The sequence below is a fragment of the Numida meleagris genome, chromosome 3, assembly GCF_002078875.1.
Source record: "Numida meleagris isolate 19003 breed g44 Domestic line chromosome 3, NumMel1.0, whole genome shotgun sequence".
Lineage (NCBI taxonomy): Eukaryota > Metazoa > Chordata > Aves > Galliformes > Numididae > Numida > Numida meleagris.
Window position 1 is genome coordinate 62306696 of NC_034411.1, and position 20649 is coordinate 62327344.

The window sequence follows — 20649 nt, forward strand, 5'->3', positions numbered from 1 at the left end:
CCAGTATATCATCATCCAAATTCCTCAGTTTTAGGAGGAAATGAAGATTTCTTTCATATATTTTTTGCTAGCTATAGTCAGGCAAAAGAAAGCTAAAGTTGAGTGAATGAAAATAAAATTGATCTAGAAGCGATCTGCTTGTCCAGCTTTGGTTGGTTTAAGGTAGAATAAATACAACTATAATGGTCTTGAATGACTATATGGACAAATTTTTTGACCCATGTTTCTCTCCATGAAATTGATAATTTAGTCTGGCTGAGATTAGCCAAACCTTAGGCTTCTGAGAATGCAAGGACAGTGTTCTTCATGAGGAGGATTTTGCATTGTTTGTGCCTTCTTAGGTTTCATTTATACATGCAAAAGTTCTTAGCTAGGATACCTTGGTGCTGGAACAAATAGTTTGTTTTTCTTATTGGTGTTGGGATTGTTTAGGAGAGACCATTGATATAATCTTGATCTGAGTGATACCAGCATTTGGAGTATGGAGGTGAGCTCTGGCTTCTTTGCAAGTTCCTCTGCCCTTACCACCCTGTGACTCTTACTGAAATGAACCACACAATAGCTTAAGCAATGTAACCTAGCTCTGACAATGCTATACAGTTAGGTTGTATCTCCACTTGTTCAGGAAATTCATAATTGTAGATGCGCTTCACTATTTGGTAAAGAAAGATACGTCTGACAAATGAGTAAAAAACTCAGTACCACTCAGTACCTGCTTCAGTAGCCTGGAGAACTGTACAATAATTTACAAATAAACTCTTTTTTTTTTTTTTTTGGTGGACATATCACAGCATCAAGATTAGTGCTCTTATTATCTCTTATACATAACAGTCTTATTTATTTTTTTGTGTGTGCTTGTGCATTAAACAAAATACATAGCAATGAAGTAAGTGTAGAAAATAACCTTACCTTCAGATTTTCTGTTCTCTTTAGTTAACTTTTAATTAGAATTCATGTTACAGAATTAATGGAATAATTTATCCTTTTAAAATGTGTAACAGAATGAAGCACCATGCAGTTTCTGTCCCTGGTTAACAAATGATGCCCACAGCAGCATAAGATGAATATTAGTTGGATAGTTTAATACACTGCTAAAGAGGCTTACAAGCTACTGTGAGGAGTAGAAAATACAAGAATAGAAGCTTATCTGTAACTTAATATAACACATGTGGGAATAATACTTAGCATTTCTGTCAGGCTTTCCATGTGAGAATTTTGAAGCACTTTGCAATACAAGTGATGAATTAATCCTCGGAATAGTTCTTAATGTTTTTATTTTCCATTAGTTTCTTTTTTATATGCAGAACTTGGATTTTTTGTTTTTAATTTTTTTTTTTTTTTTTGTGGGCAGTAAATTATTTGTGGGATTCTGAAACGCAGGAGTTTGCTCATACGTACTTTTAATACAGAATGATATAAAACATTTCATGATACAGTGTGCATTTTAAATATTAACAGAGAATCCTGCAAATTGGTTTGGCTAGCCTTGCTGTATTGACATCATCACATCTCTGGGTATTTCCACCCACAGACTGCTGTGTGTCCTATGCTGTGGATGGTGGTTTCAGAAGTACTTGTGAGACTGAGTGGTTAAGTATTTCTGAGTTCTCAGTCCTTCATTGCCATGACAAGGCAAATGAAGACATGGCTTAAACTGCAAGCACCTAAATGTTCCTGAAATCTCTAACCACTTCTTGTTGGAAAACGGTAACTGGGGGTTCTTGTCACCATCCCATTAGCTAATACAGCAGCCTCCTTTGGGGTTTACTTGGCTGGGGGCAAATTCTATCACAAAGTTCTCACAGGAGCTCCGTCTGAATATGCTTCTGAGTGTGCATGTCATCCACCTGCTAAGGAGGAAAGGTCCCTCTTGGGCAATGACTGTTAAATGCACAGTGAGAGCATGTAGCTTGCATTTAACATCGAGGAAGTGGCACTAGAAAATGAGGTTATAAATGCTAGAAATCTGTCAAGCTCCTGATTTGCAATAATCTTCCTGCTGACAGGTAAGAAGTGGCAATATAAGTATATGAAATTTCATAGTGGCAGGATTTATTTTACATGTCTTGAAGTAGAAAAACAAAATTCTGTTGCCAGTAGAGCAAGGGAGTATGTTGTCATTTGTCTTGTTTTGTCAGATTCAGGGAAAGATGTAAACAGTGCCCAGTGAGATGAACTTTCTTTGGATATTTGAGATTTTTTTGTAACTTTTGTTTCTGGAAGAAGAGATAGTAACTAGAAAATGAAGAGTTTAGAATAAAAATATTTTGGTTAAAAGTGCTAATTTTTAATCTCAAATCAAACTCTAAAGATGATTCTACTTAAAGAAAATAGGACCTGAATATAAACTGATTTGTTGATTTCTCTACCTAGTTTTCTCTTGATCTTCAATCAAAAAGCTGAAATTTTACTTAACAACAACAACAACAACAAAACAAAACAAAAAAAGACACAGACATGTATAACTCATTAGTTATATCTATATGTCTACTCTGATAAGATTAAATACATGTAATTAGCAAAGAAGTAATGACAGCAGAGCACACTACATCTTTGCCTAGAAATCTGATCTGGAACAAGACTAAGCAGAGTAAAAATTTGTAATTACAGATATGAGTTACTTTAAAATCTTTTTTTTGTGTGTGTTTGTTTTTTGAGGAAATTCAAGGCAGTTATTATTAACTGATGCACTTCCAGGTGGAAAAGACATTGGAACATATTACAGTTACCTGCAGAGCTGCAAGAAAAGATTGAAATGAAGAGTTTGAAGTACTATCAGAGTAATAATAGTGAATGATGACAAAAGTTAAAATGGATATGCTCTGAAACAAGAGAAACTTCCAAATGATTTCGCAATACAATTTCTAATCCTAGAAAAAGTGTTATGTATTGAGATATACAAAACAATGCTGTTGCTTGTTGTTTTCAAAATGTAGGTTATTCAAGACAAGGTCAATAAACTCAGCAAATAGCCTGTATTTCTTTAGAGGTCTAAAAGTATGCTAAACACCATCACAAAGATGGTGAAGCATGGACGTAGGACTTGCACTGACTTCCAAGAAGACAAGTAGTGTTGCCAAAGATTACTCACTATGATAAACAGTGAATTCCATAAAAGCGTATGAAAAAGAGCTCATATATGCAGCATGATTTTATGATAACTGATCGTGAGTCGGCTTAAGGACTTCATACAATTTTTCACAGAGAAATCCTGATTGGTGACCTTGTAATACCTTCAAAGGTACTGTTATGCTTACTAATAACAATTTTTGGAATGCTTGTGAAGTTTTTCAGCTGTATTGCAATTTGTCTACTGCTTGAGCACTGTGAGAACGGTTGAAAATTGGTCTTTTTGTGAGCCTCGTTTAGGTACAGTAGATTAACAATAGTGGATATGAAAAGAAAGTAAGGCTTCCCAAAACTTGAGGTTTTGCCACTGTTTAATGTAATATTGTCTTCACGCACTGGGGATACCACGCGAGATTTGCACGGCTGCCTGGGGAGGAGAGAACAGGAAAAACAGACGTGAGAAAGCTGATGGTTGAGGTAAAAATGACTTATTAGGGGAAGGAAAGGAGGTGGACTGGGGATGAGAGACGCAAAAGTCACTTGTTACTACCCACAAGCAGACCTGAGTGGTCTTAGGTGCTGTGGAGTCTTGCTTCAGCCAGTCTAGGTCAGCTATCTCAGCTGCGTCCCTGCCCATCCCCAGCCTACTTGTGACAGGCAGGGGGAAAAAAAGAGAAAGCCTTGATGCTATGCAATCACAGCTCTGCAATAGACAAAACACTGCTGCGCTATCAGCATTATTTTAGCCACAAATTCAAAACAGCACCGCACAGGATGCTATGAGGCATGTTAATGCCAGACCTAATACAGACATCAACCATGGGAGTTGACTTGTACAGGAGGGAAGTTTAAGTGGAACATGTGTAGCCATTTCTTACTAATTCTAGGGACTTCCTTCGTTTCCCTTACTGATGCTGTGAAAGAATTAAGAAGCTTTAGTTGCAGCAACAGGAAGGAGAAAAGCTTCATGGAAACTAGACTGAATGAACATATATCTCTGCTTAGGAACAACTTAAAAGGTGAGGAAAAAAAAAAGCCACGCAAAAAGTTCAGTGTAGACTGAAGATTTTTTTAATCTAACAACAAAGGTTTAATAGACAAGGAAGATATTATATATTTTTAAAGGCTTTTCCTGTTATGGTTTCTCAAGGGTCTTATTTTGTTGGACGTCCAGTAACATTTTAGTTTTCTGCTTCCCTCTCTTGGGAAGTCTTGGCATGGTTTAAATGACTCTGTTGAAGGTCAGCATGGTACTATTTCATGTCATGAGAATGTTTTTTTCTTTAATATTGCAGTTCTAAAAGGTGCTTGAATTATTTTCCTGGCATCCTCTCTGACATCTCCATAGCTTGCATCTTAACTGCTGAAAATAGATCTTACTACGTTCTTACTTTCATTCCACCTAGTAATGCAGTAGTTTGCATCTAAATACCATTACTGTGCTGATTCTGCATTACTCATTTTCTAGCAGTGTTTTATCCCTGAACTCTTGGGTACTCCTGTTTGAATAGAACTCTATTTTGCACATTTCAAGTGGCTTATGTGTCCATCTTAGACATTATGTTAGAGTGTTTTGGAAGATGGCAGTACCTAAAATAAAAACAAATGAGAATTCATGATCAATGATCATCATCCTTTGGCCAGCATTCCAGCTGTTATAAAGATCTTTTTTTCTGCTTCAGGAGAACAAACCTGTTTGGTTTTTATTTGTTTGTGCTGTTTTGTGTTTTTATGGGTGGTTTTTTTTTTTTTAGTTAATTATGTTCTTTTGATTGAGAAGAATTGTAAAATTATCTTTCTTTAGCTCTAAAGGAGGTGTTTTGGGGAAAAAAAAACAAACACAGATCCTTTCATGAATAGTGTCATACTTTCACTTTTTTTCTTCCAAATCTTTGCTGATACTAATTATAATAGTGTAATAGCACACTTAGGTATTCTCCAACAGATATGGGGTGAGAGTTCAATATTTTCTAACTTTCTAGGTAAAAATCCTTGCATCATTTTGTTCTGATGATGTAAAAGCAGCCAGCTTACTAGTGAGAGGGATGCTACATAGCCAAGCACTCAGCCCCAGCTTCTGCTTCTGAATGGCCTATGGTAAAGCTCAGAAAGGGATCTTGCTAATGTAGACTTGGGGTTTCTCAGTGAGCTGTCAGGCTTGTCTAGATTTTTAGGTTCAATGAACATATCTTAGCAAAGCTAGAAGAACTGAGGAAAATACATCCATGCAAATGTAATTCTGCCTACTGACATCCTGGAGGAATAATAAGGAATTATTTGAAAGCACTCAAGCGAAATAATTTTATTAGTTACACTGTAGGGAAGTTTGAGAGTATCTGGAATCATTTGGCCAAGATAAGTGATGTTCTTCATCATTAGGAACTTCTTGTTACATAGATGTTCTTAGTAAAGGTGAAATTAATATAAAATTTCAAGTGCTCAACAGCACTTATTCAAGGAGTCAGAAGAAGGGCCTTGATGAATGTAAAAGAAACCAACAGTAACAACAAAAAAAAGTCTGGAGATGCTGCTTTGGGGACGTCTCTTGCAAACAGAAGAGTGAAGACTGCAAAGATAGTTGAATTTCTCCAAACAACTGTTAAAATTTATTTCTAAGCTTCCAGTGCTACAAGTCTGACCTAAGCAAAGGCTTAGTTATCTTTTGCTTGAATCTATGTAAATCTACTCAGTACTTTAGAACTTTTTCATTCTTATGTAGAAAATAAAGCTATTAACAGGTAGGAGATTCTTGTTCATAGGAATCTTGATTCCTACAGGGTGAAAAGTATATAAAGCTCTTCTGATGTACTGAATTCTAGAAATTGAGACCTGTTGCTAAGTTAGAAGCACAAACTGTGACTCTGTGGTCCTGCAGAGCTGGGGGGGGGGGGTTGTTTTTAAGACTTCTGTGTATCTGTTCACTATTTGCACAGTAACACTGAGTCCTAGTAACTTTTTGCTACACGGGCACACACTTGTGTCTGGTTGCTAGTGGTTATATTTGTGTCTAGTATACTGAGTAGTTAACTTCTGCAAATCGGGAGGAGTTTCAAAAATAGGAGGAGTCTTACATTAAAATCTAATGATAACTATTAGAAGGTAGGGTCTACTGTGTGCGTTAGCTTCTTATCTTACTATCTATAGTTGGACTGGGTGATCTTAGTAGTCTTTTCTAACCTTTATGATTTTATGGTTGACCAACAAAAAATGGCTTCTGTAAAGAGCACGCATTTGCATTTACAATGCAATATGATAAAAATGTAAATCAGTTGGAAAAGCTAAAGGCAACTGATGGAACATCTTGTAGTGTCATGCACTTTGTGACTGTTTTGGCTGAACTGTGTTTGGAGCTGTTCCTGTCTTTCCTGCTTGGTTACTCTGATACTCTTGGCAATGGGACAGAACAACAATTATTCTCAAAACAAGAATTTGCAAAAGATTCTGTTCCCTGAACTGATTTGGTGTGGGGATGGGTAAGAGCCATTTCTTCTGCAAAAAAAGGAACTGGAATGTGCTAGTACTAAAATGAGGGAAAAGGAGAAAGATTGTGGCAATATTGACTTGTGAAGTCTTTATTTTCTTACAGTTAGAATTCTTCAGGCACTTTCAGATCATTTAATTACAAATTCAATATAAATAAATATACCCTTCCTCATGTTGTTCCTAGATTAAACAAACTAAAAGAATTCCAATGTGACTTTATGAGAAAATAAACTTTGACAAAGCATAGAAAATGTAAGGTTCAGGGCAGATCAGGATTTAGCTTGCTGAAATCTTTGAAAATTTGTTTTCTAAAATCTAAAGTTGAGCTTGCAGGACTTACACGTGACTGCAGAGCAAGATAAATCTTTCTTGTATAACATGTAAAATTACTGGAAGACTTAACTGGTAAATTAGAAAATAGCCGTATGCCTCCCTTTTGCTGGGAGCTGGGACTGCCACACAGACGTAAAGCCTGTGACTTGGCTGCCTGTTTCCAGGTCTGTGCTGGGACAAAATGCCTGGTCCAGAGGGAAGCTGAGTGAGGGACTTGGCTCCTGCCAGCTGGTGCATCCCTGCTGCCTGCAGACATTCCCACACAGCGTCTTTCTGCCTTCCAGCTGAGATCTGACACCAGGCTCACTTTCTGGTTGAAAATGCTTATATAGTAAATGTATTCTCCAGTTTTTGCATTTGTGAACTTGACCCTGAAAATGCTCTACGGTAAATTAGCATTCCTGAATTCTCCTGCAGGATAGATGCACTTTTATGCTTCCATAAATAGCAAAGAATAAATTTTTTCCCACAGGCACAGCAGTACTCTAGAAAATCTGTTGTCATTTATTGTAGTCTGGCCTAATGTAGGTTTTTAATTGACATGATTTCTCTATGTAATTTGAGCAAAGGAAAAAGGAAGGAAGAAAGTTGAGGTTTACTATTATCAGCGTGTCCTAAGGCTGTTGCTTTTAAATGTAGGATTATAATTGTTATTTAACAGAATTATCCTTGGCATGCATGGCCTCAGGAAGAGGTCTGAAAGCAAGGGCAGAGCAGTGCTGTCAGCTGACAGCCTGAAGCAGTATCTTTGAAAAGGTCTGAAACCATCACTTCTTGTCTGGAAGATGACCTCTGTCTTTTCTAGCTCAGTTCTGCTTTGTGGAAGTGGGGAGGAGAGGCTACACAGTGGCAAAGTCTCTGCTGCTCTTAAATAAATTCAGGTTGCTGATGTGACCCTTGAAGAAGACTCTTCCTGAGGAGGGCTTAAAGGTGATGCTGGCCAGAAGAGATGCTGGACCTGCTGGAGCAACAGGACAGCTCCTGGCTTCAGACCCCAGCCACCCTCTAGCTTTGGGCTAGGTCTTGGTTGATTATGGTAGCAGAGAATGAGAAGTGCCCTGGAGTGGTTCTGCTGCCAGTTTCTGACATGAATGCTCTCTGCTTTCATTGCAGAACTCTGTGCTGAATTCCCTTAAGGAGTTTTCCAAAGTAGTATTTATTTGTGGTGCAACTCTATATGGCAAACACATCTTTATAGTCATGCCTAGTTGTAAAAGTTGTTGGTTTTTGTACAAAATGGCATATCAGAGTAGCTACGGAGGCATTCAGTAGCATTTATTGTCATTGAAGATTATATCATTATAACCTCAAGGCCTTTCCTAGATGTCTTGCTTGCCCCATTCTAGCTTCATTCTTCTTGCTAGCTGTGTTAAGTTTGAATCAGCTAGTTTTATGCAAGAATGTGTCTGTCAGACTGAAAATTCCTGTGAATTGCTCTTAGTTTTGACCATAACAATTTCTCCTCTAGGATAAACAACAACAACAAAATATTTCCATCAGTTTAAGAGATGTGTTAAGGGAAAGAAAATCATATTTGAATTAATTTATAACATGAATTCACTTATTAAATATTATTTTTTATTATAAGCATGCAAATATCAATTATAGGTGGATCTTATAGTAACTACACCACTAGCATCCAGAGAATAGTGCTATAGTGTAAAATATTTCATAGTTCTAATGCATAGAACGTGAATCTAATGAAGCATTGAATTAAATATGTTTAATATTGAGAATATTCTCAAGTCAATATTTGCTGTGGCTTCTTGCAAAATCAACATTATAATCCTGCTTTTGTTTCCCTACAGATGATGAAATATGCCTGGGATAATTATAAGCGTTATGCATGGGGATTAAATGAACTGAAGCCCATATCTAAGCAAGGACATTCAAGCAATTTATTTGGTGAGTAGAGTGTATTTTTGTGCTTAGTGACGTTAGCATAAAACAGTAAATCAGCTGAAAAGATTATAGGTGATAAACACGTGTTCTTTCTAGCTTTTGTGATGTAGTATGGTGTTTCTTGCTTATGTTATGTAAAGAAGTTAACTGTTAATGAAGGTGATGTTATGACTTATAGATTCTCTTTTGAATGAGAATAAATGAAGTATATGTCATTGCTGTATGATAAAGAAGTAGTTCTGTTGCATTAAATACTGCACTGCCTTAAAACTTTTCATGTAAAGTGGAACTCATTGACACTAGAGTCTGTAAGGATGAAGCAAAAAATATAAGGTGGGACAGGTTCAAGAAAAATTTTGTACAAGAAACCAGTGTTATTACTAGATACTCTACAGCCATGAAGGTAGTTGAAGCTGTTTGTGGTTCTCAGGAGTTTATTCCTAACACTTGAAGAAATTTGTTAATCTGTATCAGTCATGCTCCTTTAGCTGGCTGTTTTTCTTTCGTGAATATAACCATTGTTTGGACCTCTAAACGTTACACAAGAGATGTTTAAATAACACCCAAGCTGTTATCAGTTTAGAACAGATATGGGTCTGAAAAGCTCCAGCAGGAAAAGCACACTGCAGAAATCTAGTGTAATGAGGCAAGACTTTTTACTGTACAAGTGGGACAGAGTTTTGGATAAACAGCAACTGAAGGGCAACAGCACTCTGTGAAAGTGTGAGAAAGCAGTCCTACAAATTATCATCTTCGGTTTTGTGAAAAAATGATCAGTTATTCTGTTTGACAGCAATCTTTGTATTCAAATAAATTCTGTTTTCCAAACAGAAAGCTGAAAAATTAACTAATTTCTATAGCTGAGAAAAAGTCAATATATTATATTGATTTTAACTGGAACTTATTTTGTCGATTGCGTGGAAAAGATAGCTTCAAGTGGGAACAGTTCCTAAAACAGCTTAAATAGAGCACTTATCAAATTCTCAACTATATTTGGAAGTTGCTAAGAGACAGCAGTTGTGATTATGAAAATAATTGTGAAAATACAGCATCTACACTGATATTGCTGCACTCCTTGTCTGCCCAAGATGACATCCAAAAAAGTTACTAGATAATCATTACACAGTTAACTATTGGAATTTAAATATTAACTGCTTGCTTGAAACCAAAGCAGTTTGGGCTTCTGTTTTCATGGGCACAACTAATTTTTTTTATTGTCTTCTACTTTCAGATCACAGATAGTTTTACAGTTTAATATCAGATATCAGTAACTGTCTAATGCAATCCTGTTTGCTTTGTTTTCTAGGAGGAAAACAAAATGGTACATAATGTCTTGAAAATTAAAACATTTAGGCTAGTTTAATTGGCATCAGAAGCAGTATAAAATTTCAAGTGATTTGAGTTAATAATGGTACATCATGGATTTTCAGGAGAAGCTATATGTATATTGACTTGTGAAATTCTTAAGCAGAGGTGCTGCAGAGACTGCACAAGAGTAGCTCTTTAAGGCACTTTTTTAGTGTGTAACAGGAAAGTGTTGGATTTGAAAATAAAATTACATTTAGAAGAATAAGAGCCAGAGTTAGTCTAATTACAGATCTCTTCCTCATCATGGTTTTCTAGAATAAGAACTCACTACTGAGGAAATTTCCTTAAGAAAACCTTTACTCTTACTGATACTGCTGGCAAATCAAAATAAGTATTCGTTCTCTTTCTGATGAATTGCTTTATGAAATACTGAAGAGCAGCATATCTACAAGTCATTCAGACTCATAAACTACCCTTTCCTGGGTCTGTATTCTCCCTTTGGTTTTCTTTTTTTCCAGAAACAAATCCTTGTTTCTCTAGTGTTGTCTTCAAATCACTAAATTTGGTCTGTATCTTCTTGTATGAATTCCACCAAGGGCTTTTTCCTTTTTGTAAAGGAATAAAAGGAATAAGTGCCTCACTGTGGGTATCAGCAGGTTTCAGTACTGTGGTTCACTGGTGCTTAATGTTGTATAGGCTACAAACAGCATCGTTCTGACACAGAATGGGAAAGATTTCTGTTTTCAAATGATGTTGCTTCTAAGCTTTTGGAGATATAATGGAATGATGAGACATTTTGTAGATAATCATGGCTGTTGTCTCGAGGACTCTGAAACTTAAAAATAACACGAGTATTTAACAACCAAAATTGCACATAGATGTGTCTGTTAGTCAATACTATCATGAATTTGGCAACTTGCTTAATGCAATGTGATACTATTGTTAGGCTAGAAGGAAGAGGAATATTGCCAGTGGGATTGTGACAGGAGAAAGCTGGGTAGAAGCCCAGATAGTTCTGACCTCCAGGTCAGATCTTGATCCTGCTGCTATTCTGTGAGCAGCATAAGTGAGGAATGGAGGGTGTATTCAATAAGCTTGAGGAAGTCGTCAGACTGGAAGATGTTCATGTTATGAGCACAACTCACTTCCTCTCACATGTGCATACTCAACTTATATTTTAAGGAAAGGCTTAAACATATATTGAGCTGAAATATTTCTATTTCAAGATAAAGCCAAAGCCTCATACTTGCCTCTGACCACTGAAAGTCTTTTTGGTGTATCCATGTAATGTTTTGTTTTCTTTTTAATTGCCACTTCAGCATGTTATCTTGGCAAGTAACTAACGTTATTGCAGGTTTTTTTAATTGTTTACACCAACGATAAAGGATTCAGTTAAAATAACAATAAAGCAGAACTAAACTGACAGAAGTTGTTGTCTCGGTAGTATTCTTAATAGTTTAATTCCATGAAATTAAGTGTACAACTGCTTCTAGACTAATCAAGTAATTCAGAATAATTGAATGAATTTTGTGCATGTCTTCTACACTGATATGATGTTTGCTATGTGTAGTAATGGTTCTTTATAAATTGTAATTGTTCATTGGTAGAAAGTAACCCCTGTGAAAATGTTCAGTTTATTAAAAAACAACCAAATAAAATACCGAAGAAAGAGTGGCAAAGTCACAATTGAATGATGAGCTGTTCTTCACCAAGCATTCTCTACTAATATTAATTAACTAGTGAGCACTGCTGGTAGAGAGCTTTCTCTAGAAAAACTCAAGTTTCTGCACTTGAGCATTACTAAACAGCTTTTATATTTATCTGTAACTGTATTTCTTGTTCAGTATTCCAAATCCTAACTTGTGGTCATAGCATAATTAGTCTCTGCCAGTGAAAAGGGACCTCTTCTGGAGGAGTAAGAGGAAGCTAATAAGCACTCAAACACTTTATTATCCTTAGAACTCAATTTTGTAGCTTTCAGAGTATTGAGGTTTCTGAAGATTTTTAAAGTCTCCCAATACTCACATTCAAAAATCTCTTCCAGTGAATACCAAGCTATATATTTGAACTGATAATTTATTAATATTGTTCAAGAAATTTAATTTTACATTATTCAAATAATAGCTGAATTTAAATTGAAAAGCATCCAGCATTTCCCATCTTCACTCATAATCTTGCTCATCTTCACTGTTGCTGCTGAAGTCCCTGAAATAATGGATTTCAGTATGCAGTCTTAATTTTAGAAGTGAGCCTGACATCCGTCTCAAATAAATTAATAGAAACTTGTTTAAAGAATAACATCATCAGATATGTGGATGAATGTCTCAGCCTGTCTGTAAAAGGAGGTCATGCTTCACAGCTACGGTTTTTTTGAAGATGGTCAATATGAAGGCAAGAAAGTTTATTACCATTTCAGATTTCCAAAAGCCTTTTTTGGGGCTGTTAATGGCCTCTTGACATGCTCTTCCAGTAATGCTGTGGCCATGCTCTCAAGTTACTTACTGCAGCCCTGGAAAAATCAAGTGAACAGAGTGACAGTTTGGCAGGGATAACAGGTTACCCAAGGCACTTAATGCAATGGGAAACTGCAAGCAATTCTGTGAACCCAGAGGGATTCCCTGAGAGATGATAATTGCACTTTAGAATAGCAAATGGAATATAGTACACCTAGATTTGAACAGATACATAAGTGGCATGGGAGATATGAATCTACTTAAGCTCAAAATAAGTAGTAAAAATTGGAAATTTTTTGGTTTAATATATGGAGGTCCATATAAAGTGACATAGATGGAGTGAATGAGGATTCGTTTCTTATAGGGAACACTATCCTTTGTGTAGGGTTGAAATACCAAATCAGGAGGTGACGTTCAAAACAAGCAAAAGTAGAGGGTTCATTATGAAATGTGTAGCTGAGCTACATGAGTGCCAGAAGCATGGTGGATGCCAATGACTTCCATAGAAAATAGATGAGATAATGGAGGAAAAATTCCAAGGGCAATTAAATAGACACCAGAGCTGGCTCTAGAATGCGCAAACCTACAAAATACTGGAGATTAGAAGAGCATTCTAGAAATATTACTGCATTGTTTCACATTGAGTACATGAGAAGCCAGTTTTGTTTAAAATATATATATATACATATGTAGGCTTTTACTCCCCACTCTTGCCAGCTGATAACAAGGACTGAAATTGGAAGTGTTGCTGAGGGATTGCCAGTATTTGAGTAAGTTTCATTTGGCATGTTACATCTTAATAATCATGCCCAACCTTTATATGTCCTTTACTTAAAGGACATCACTTCTTAAAAATCTTAGCTTTCAAAATAGTGCTCCAGGAAACCTACAGATCTAGTCAAAATGTTAATTTTGTCAAATCTATATGCATTTTTTAAAATATATTGAGAATAATGTAATTTACATTTTATTACGTACATAAGGTGATGAAACAAATTCGCCTCAGTGGCTGTGAAAACAATTACAGATCAGAAAGATCAAGATGGGACAATGTATAAAATTTTCTTTTTCTTTTCCACAGTAGTACAAAGTAGCCATAAAAACAGTTCTGATAGTAATAGAAGAAAATTATTTTTGAATGTGTGCATTTCTGAAGTGGTGCCCTTTACTTGTATGTGCTGAATTTCTATCATGTTAGAAAAAAAAATATATATATAAATATCACATACTAATTTTCATATTTAAACTCAGAAAAACAAAAATGACATTTTTCTGGAAGAAAAAACAATGTTCTCATCTTCTACGCAAATACAAGAACAAGAAGTTCTAGTTCTGATGCTTATTGGTTAGTGATTTATTACAGGTGAAGAAACAGATGTATAGAATGACATGAGGTCACTTCATAGTTCATTCCATTCCTTCCTGTTTTGCTGTATGCTTTTCCTCAGTTTTCTTCCATTCCAAGTATGATACTGAGTCAGAAGAAGAAAAGCAGTTAATTTCAAGAAGGATAAGGGGAAAAGAATATTTTTTCCTAACTTCCATTCTTTCATAGGAAATGCAGTAAGACAGATTTCTGTAACTGCTCCATGTAGTGTTTTCTTTGACATGCCTGCAAATTACAAATCTTTATCTGATTCACATATATGCATGCAAATATGTATGTGTGTGTGTATATGTATCCAAATATATTTGGTGGCAAGGAATGTGGATGTTTTGGAGAATGAAAGCTTGATATACAAGGGCTGGAAGGAAAGTTGTAAACAAGTTATTAAATGCACCAATATGCATTGATTCTGGCAACCTGACTATATACTATATCAGACTCTCCTGGCAAAAAAAAAAAGCCTTGTCTAATAGCCTGAGACAGTCAAATAAAAGTTTCTCAGCCTACACTCCAAACAGCTTGGCCATGAGCTGGTTGAGTTTCTTAAACCATATGGCCACATACGCTCTGTCACTGAGCTGTTCTAATAAGCTTTTCATCCAAGGACAGCAGTTCTCCCTGCACTATCTCTCTGGAAACTCGTATGAAGTTATTCATCCTGTGACCACGTTTTTTTTTTAATTCTTCTCTGCTCACCTACTGCGGAGGCACTACTCCATTCTCTAATGTAATCCAGTTTTCTTATTTGTGTATACATAGCTTTGTTGGATATTAGAAAGGATATTGTTAAATTGACTTATTGCATACTACACAGGGACAATCAAAACTGCTCTGTTTATCCAGCTATTACAAAATTCTAGATAATCAATCATCTTGAGTCATCATCCACAACAGCAGTAGTCTCTTTCAGATTCTTCCAGATTCTTGTTAAAGATATCACCTTGTTAAACTTGAAAGGATGTTCTTTAGATGCTGCTAGATAGTCCATGTTAAGTTACATGTTGACTGATTTCTTTTGCTTTCTTTTCAGTTAAGGACATTGTAGGCTACTTTACATATTCTCTATTAGTCACTTAAATGGAAGAAGTGATGCTGTTAGTATAGGGGAGAGATAAATGCAGAAGCAAGTTTAACAAAGGAAGTCAGATTGTGGTTGTTTCACCCTGATGGACAGGTGAACACCTCATCTGCTCTCTAATCTCCCTCCTCAAGGGAAGAGAAAATGCAATGGAAAATGGCTCAGGGATTGAGATAAGGACAGGGAGTTTCTTCACCACTTACAATCATGAGCAAAACAGACTCAGCATGGAGAGATTAATACAATTTATTGCCTATTACTAACAAACAAGAAATGAGAAACTAAAAGCAAGCTAAAACCACCTGCTCTCCTCCTCCCATCCATCGTCTTCTACATCTTTCCCCTGTGAGTGATGCAGGGGAATGGGGCCTGTGGTCAATCCATAACTCTGTGTCTCTGCCACTCCTTCACAGTCACTCTCTACCCCTGCTTCTTGTGGGATCACTCCCAGGTGATGCTGAGCTTCCTGAACTGATCCTGTGTGGGCTTCCCATGGGCTGCAGCTCTTCAGGCACTGCTCCGACACAGCTCTGCACCACAGGCCCCATTCTCCAGGAACGGCACCAGCATGGGTCCCCATAGGCATCAGTTCCCCCAGCCCTCCTCCACCATGAGCCCCTCTCTGTAGGCTGCAACTCTGGCCCAGGCCTGCTCCAACAGGGGCTTTCCGTGGGCTGTGGCCTCATTCAGGCCACATTTACTGCTGCACCATGGGATCCTCCATGGCTGCACATGGTGATCTGCTCCGTGTGGTGCCCATGGGCTGCAGGGGGATAGCCTGCTCCACCACGGGCCTCTCCTGGGCTGCAGGGAACTTCAGCTCCACACCTGGAGCTCCTCCTGCGCTGAACTGGATGGCTGTAGGGCAGTTTTGCTCTCATCTTCTTGCTCTTCTCTCTCAGCTGCTGTTATGCAGCAGCATTTCCCTTTCTTCATTCTGTTCTCACAGAGGCACAAGCGTCGCTCATAGCTCAGCTCTGGCGGCGATGGGTCCCTTTTGGAGCTGGCTGTGATCTGATGTGGGGCAGTGCTGGGCTCTGCTCATGGAGGTCACCTCTGCTTCTATCCTGATACCAAAACCTTGCCACATAAACCCATAGCTAGCATGTATGAGTACTTGGAGTTTTTGGTGGAGACTATGTTTCACTTTGGTAGGCTTGCGCACCTGGTTATCATTTTTATTATCAATTATTTACTTCAAGCTTACATTTTATGAAATTCAGTCCATTTTCTGTACCCTGAGTATACAATTTCTTGTATTATCTCCTGAATAAATGCATAATTACTTCAGGTGTATGCATTTAATTTGAGTATTACTTGTGATAGCTTCTTCAAGCCTAGGTCAGCTGTGAAACTCTAACTTGGAGATTGCAGCTTTGCCAGCACTTTTTGTAAATAGATGTTAATCAAATTTATAGCTGTTCTTTAAGCATATAACAGGACAATTTTCCTGCCCAAATATTATGTCTTATGAAAAGGAGCATGTATTTTAAATGCCTAGCAATAATCTTTGTCTATTGTGGACTTTGACTTCTATGTAATTTATTGGGAATATTGTATAGAAGCTAACAAGACTGATAACTCTATTTGATAATTTATCTGATGTGCTCTGAGAAGCATAGCATATATTACCTTGTGAAATATTTGGTTTTATTCCATAATAAGAAATGATCATTTAACTTTATTATCTTTTTTTTTTCCCTCCCCTTGTTTGTCTGACTGGTTATAGATGAACAGCTACAGCATTTCCTTAATGCTCTTAAGTTTGGATTATCCTGTTGGCTAACTTAGCATAAACTACAGTTGTTTACAAGTCATAACTGGCTTCTAAGTTGGTGCTCAAATATCACCCTCTGTATTCTTTTATCTTTTCTCAAGAACGTTGAAGGTAACTGAAAAAAAATTGATTATTTTAATCTCATTGTCTTCTGGAACCTTCAGAATAATGGATAAGGTTTTTTCAAACAAAATAAGATATACTAGAGATTCTCCTATTCTCTCTGCTCAGCAGGGATATGTTTCTACTCAAAGTAGGCCACATTCTGGTTCTGTGTAAGTCAGAGCCAGGAAAAAGCAAGATGTGTGCAACTCCAAGGGCAAGTTCTCAGTAAGGTTGAATTCTCCTCTTCTAAGTAGTGAGTTGCAACTCAAGCACTAGTCCTTAAAATTGAAAGCTTGACTGTTTGGGGATGGTGTTAGCTGTTCTACAAACAGATTACCACAAAAAAAAAAAGTCATTACGTTGAGCCTATCAAAATCCACTTAACCAAATCAAGTTAGAGATGGTATTTCTTATAGGTAGAGCTCAGTTGAAAAATTCACTATGAACTACTTTTTTGTGTGTGTGGAGTCACTAAATACATATAGTCTTTACAGTAAGATTCTTGAGCATGTTCTCCAGCAGTTCTCTGTATTCATTCTTGTATTGCCATGAGCTCAGTAAAAGTATATGTTACTTGGACATGTTTAAGGGGATGCTTTTCCTGTAGTATTAGAGAAGGGCAGCCAAGCTCCAAGTAAGCTCTGGGAAGACAGTATTCACTTGTTACCAGAGCATGCTGCAGTTTTATTACTGCAATATCTGGGAGAAAACATAGATGACTTTCTTTACAGTAGGAAAGGGACTTTCCTGAAACAATGATAGATGGTATAAGCAATCAGTAACTGCTAAAATAGATAAAGTGTCTAGTTTTACTACATGTATGAAGTAACTTATAATAATCACAGAATCGTAGAATATCTTAGGTTAGAAGGGACTGTACAGATCATCTAGTTCCAACCGCCCTTGCCATAGGCAGGGTTGCTAATTACTTGATCAGGCTGCCCTGAACAAGTGTTATCTAGTATTGTATTTTTAGGAGGATGAAAATGGGAAGTTAATTCCTATCTGCAATGTCAAATTGAGAAAGCGATGTCAGTCCTCTTACATGGAGGCCTCCAACAATTCCTCCATTTCATGAGGAAGGAGAATACTACAAGGATGGTGAACACAAAAGAGTTCACTGGAATGATTAATTTCTAAGTCAAATATGAATAATTCAATCTGGATGTGTGGCAAAAGTTTACAAAACTGAGTTTTCTTTTTTCTCAAGCATCTCAGGATTATATTTAAATTCTGTGAAGTTCTTTGCAGCTACTCTCTTGTTATTTACCAAGGGATATCTATTCCTGATTGAGTAATCAATTATCCACCTGAGTCATTAGCTTTGCTGGGGAAAGAGGGATTAAATCTAATGACTTCCTCTGGTTTTGCAGTCTAAATTATTTTGCAGTTCTAAATGTTTACTTCTGTGTCTAGGGTCTTCTCTAAAGATTATCTTAACAGTAGTTTGCATTAATTATGAAGACTGTTGGAGCCAGCTTCATAAATTCCGAATTGAATAAATTGGCCCAAACCGAATTTTGTACAGTCTTCAGTAAATAGGAATCAAAACTCTTTCTAGACTAAATGCTGTTTTGAGAAGGTTGTCATAAATTTCAAGGAAACATGGGAATGTCATTTGGATGGCTTCATTTTCTCTGCCACCCTCCACAACGGTCTTTAGTACAGGATCATGAACATTTATTTAATCCATGTCAAAGTGAATATATGGGTGACATTTCATTTTGTACTCTTACTTGAAAACTAGCAAACTGACTCTTATCCTTCCCTGCAAAAGAGGTAGAAGGGCACTACTTGCACAAATGCACAAAACTTTCTCTAAAACCCTTCATCCAGCAATCTCTTCTGAGCTGTGAAATTCAGATGTACGTACGATTGCCTTTGCTCCCCATAATGGTGTTTTGTGCAGGCTACGCGATGATGCATAACATCAGTGAAATTTTTTCTTTGGAGAGGATACTTGTGAAAGGGCTAGCCTTACTGAAATGTGATCACTGCTTTTCTGCTTCTTAAAGCTGTATGTGTGTTACTGAGTATAGAATACAGAACAAACAAAAAACAGTTATTTTTTTCAGAATGAGTCATTTCTCAATGAGATTTTTCAGTGAATGGTTTTATCAGTGTTTAAGAAATTCAAAACGGCAGCTGAAAATGCAGTGCATTAGAACCAGTCTTTGAAACAACCTTAGTGAAGAACTACTTAAATATTGTGATGTTGTGTAGTGACATAGAAATCAAATTTAAGGCTGTGAGTTACTAGTTGCCCATTTGAATGCCTATATATCTTATTATTTTTAATTTGATTAATTAAAACTGGATTTTGAAATTAGAATTAATGTGAATTAATTATATTTAACTGAAAATCTTTCTGTTGGAAAGTAAATAACTGAATTTATTTATTTCAGGTAACATTCAAGGAGCAACAATAGTGGATGCCCTTGACACACTGTACATCATGGAAATGAAAGAGGAATTCAAGGAAGCCAAGGAGTGGGTTGAAAAAAATTTAGATTTCAATGTGGTAAGTAGTGTTAATGACTAATACTTAATGGCCTGTTTGGTAGGCAAGGACCAACTGAGGACTGGATTCTAATGTTGCAAGCATGATACAAGGATATAGCATTTACATTATCGATAGATACAATGTGGCAAAAAGCAGGAATGTATTGAACTTACTGTGCTACTTAGTGGCAGTTTTTCAGTTTGAGAGATTTATGTAGATAGGAGACAACCACCTGAACTGAAGCAAGGAAAAGGTAATAAGGATATCATTCTAAAATAAGCAACAAACTTTTCAGCCTTTTTGGATAGAATCATCAGGACTTCAATGCAAACATTATTTTTTTTTTTAGTTATGCAAAAACTTTATAATTTCTTTTTCTGAAATCTTTCATAAGTTAGACTTGCATTTAGAGAAGGCTACACGCTGCATATAATCTTTTAGATTCCTTTGAGTATTCTAGTAAAGCTCAATCCCATGATTTATACTGAACTCAGCTCAAACTGCTTTAGCCACATGAGGCACTAGGTCATTAAACCTGCATGTACAAATCATCCTATTAACTGGTAAGTATGCACTTGAGAGTTCATTTGTAAAGCTTTTATTCTTGAAGTGTTCTTGCACAGAACAGCTAGAACAACTATAAAACTTTGGTTAAATTGAGAAGGTCTGGACTTGGTCCTTTTCTTTTTTTTTCTCTTTTGTGAGCATGAGTATGTAATATAATTGTTGGGTACAGAGAAGTAATGGAGTAGCTCCACTGCTCCGAGTAATCCCAGTGAAGTATAATAAAGCATTGTAGGCACAGTGCACTGAGCTCTGTAAACCTCTTGCAGTTAAGGTGCATCATGGTGGAAACACTTTCTGCAAACAAAATACTCTTTCTAAAATGTAAAAGTCATGTTTAATTAGGTTCTCTTACATACTTGAGAAATAATTATCAATTTAAGAAAGAGGAGTTAATGAGTGGATATTATATAGTTTATATAAGCAGCAATTTAGCGTGCATTTATGTTTATGTTAATAATATAAATACAGAATATTAAACTGTGCTTCTGAGTAGCATCTGATGTCTGAACAGCACACTAACTATATCCTGAGCATAAGACTTCTTCTGTAGAAATTTTTGTGATGTAAAATTTTGTCTTACTAGCTTAGCATTAGGAAGCTTAAAAATGTAAGAACAAAATATCATAGAAAATAGCAAGCTTTTATTTAAAGGAAAAACTGAGCTCTGCTTGGAGGAATGTTATA

The 20649-nt window shown here is 36.5% G+C and overlaps 1 protein-coding gene across 1 annotated transcript in view; it reads left to right on the forward strand.

Annotated features, from left to right (window-relative positions):
• The window catches only part of MAN1A1 (mannosidase alpha class 1A member 1), a 139758-nt gene that overhangs the window by 24365 nt on the left and 94744 nt on the right, over positions 1 to 20649 (forward strand). Inside the window, exons 2-3 of the mRNA XM_021390280.1 lie at positions 8694 to 8790; positions 19301 to 19416. Coding sequence (XP_021245955.1) covers positions 8694 to 8790; positions 19301 to 19416 — 213 coding nt within the window. The remainder of the gene's footprint in view (positions 1 to 8693; positions 8791 to 19300; positions 19417 to 20649) is intronic.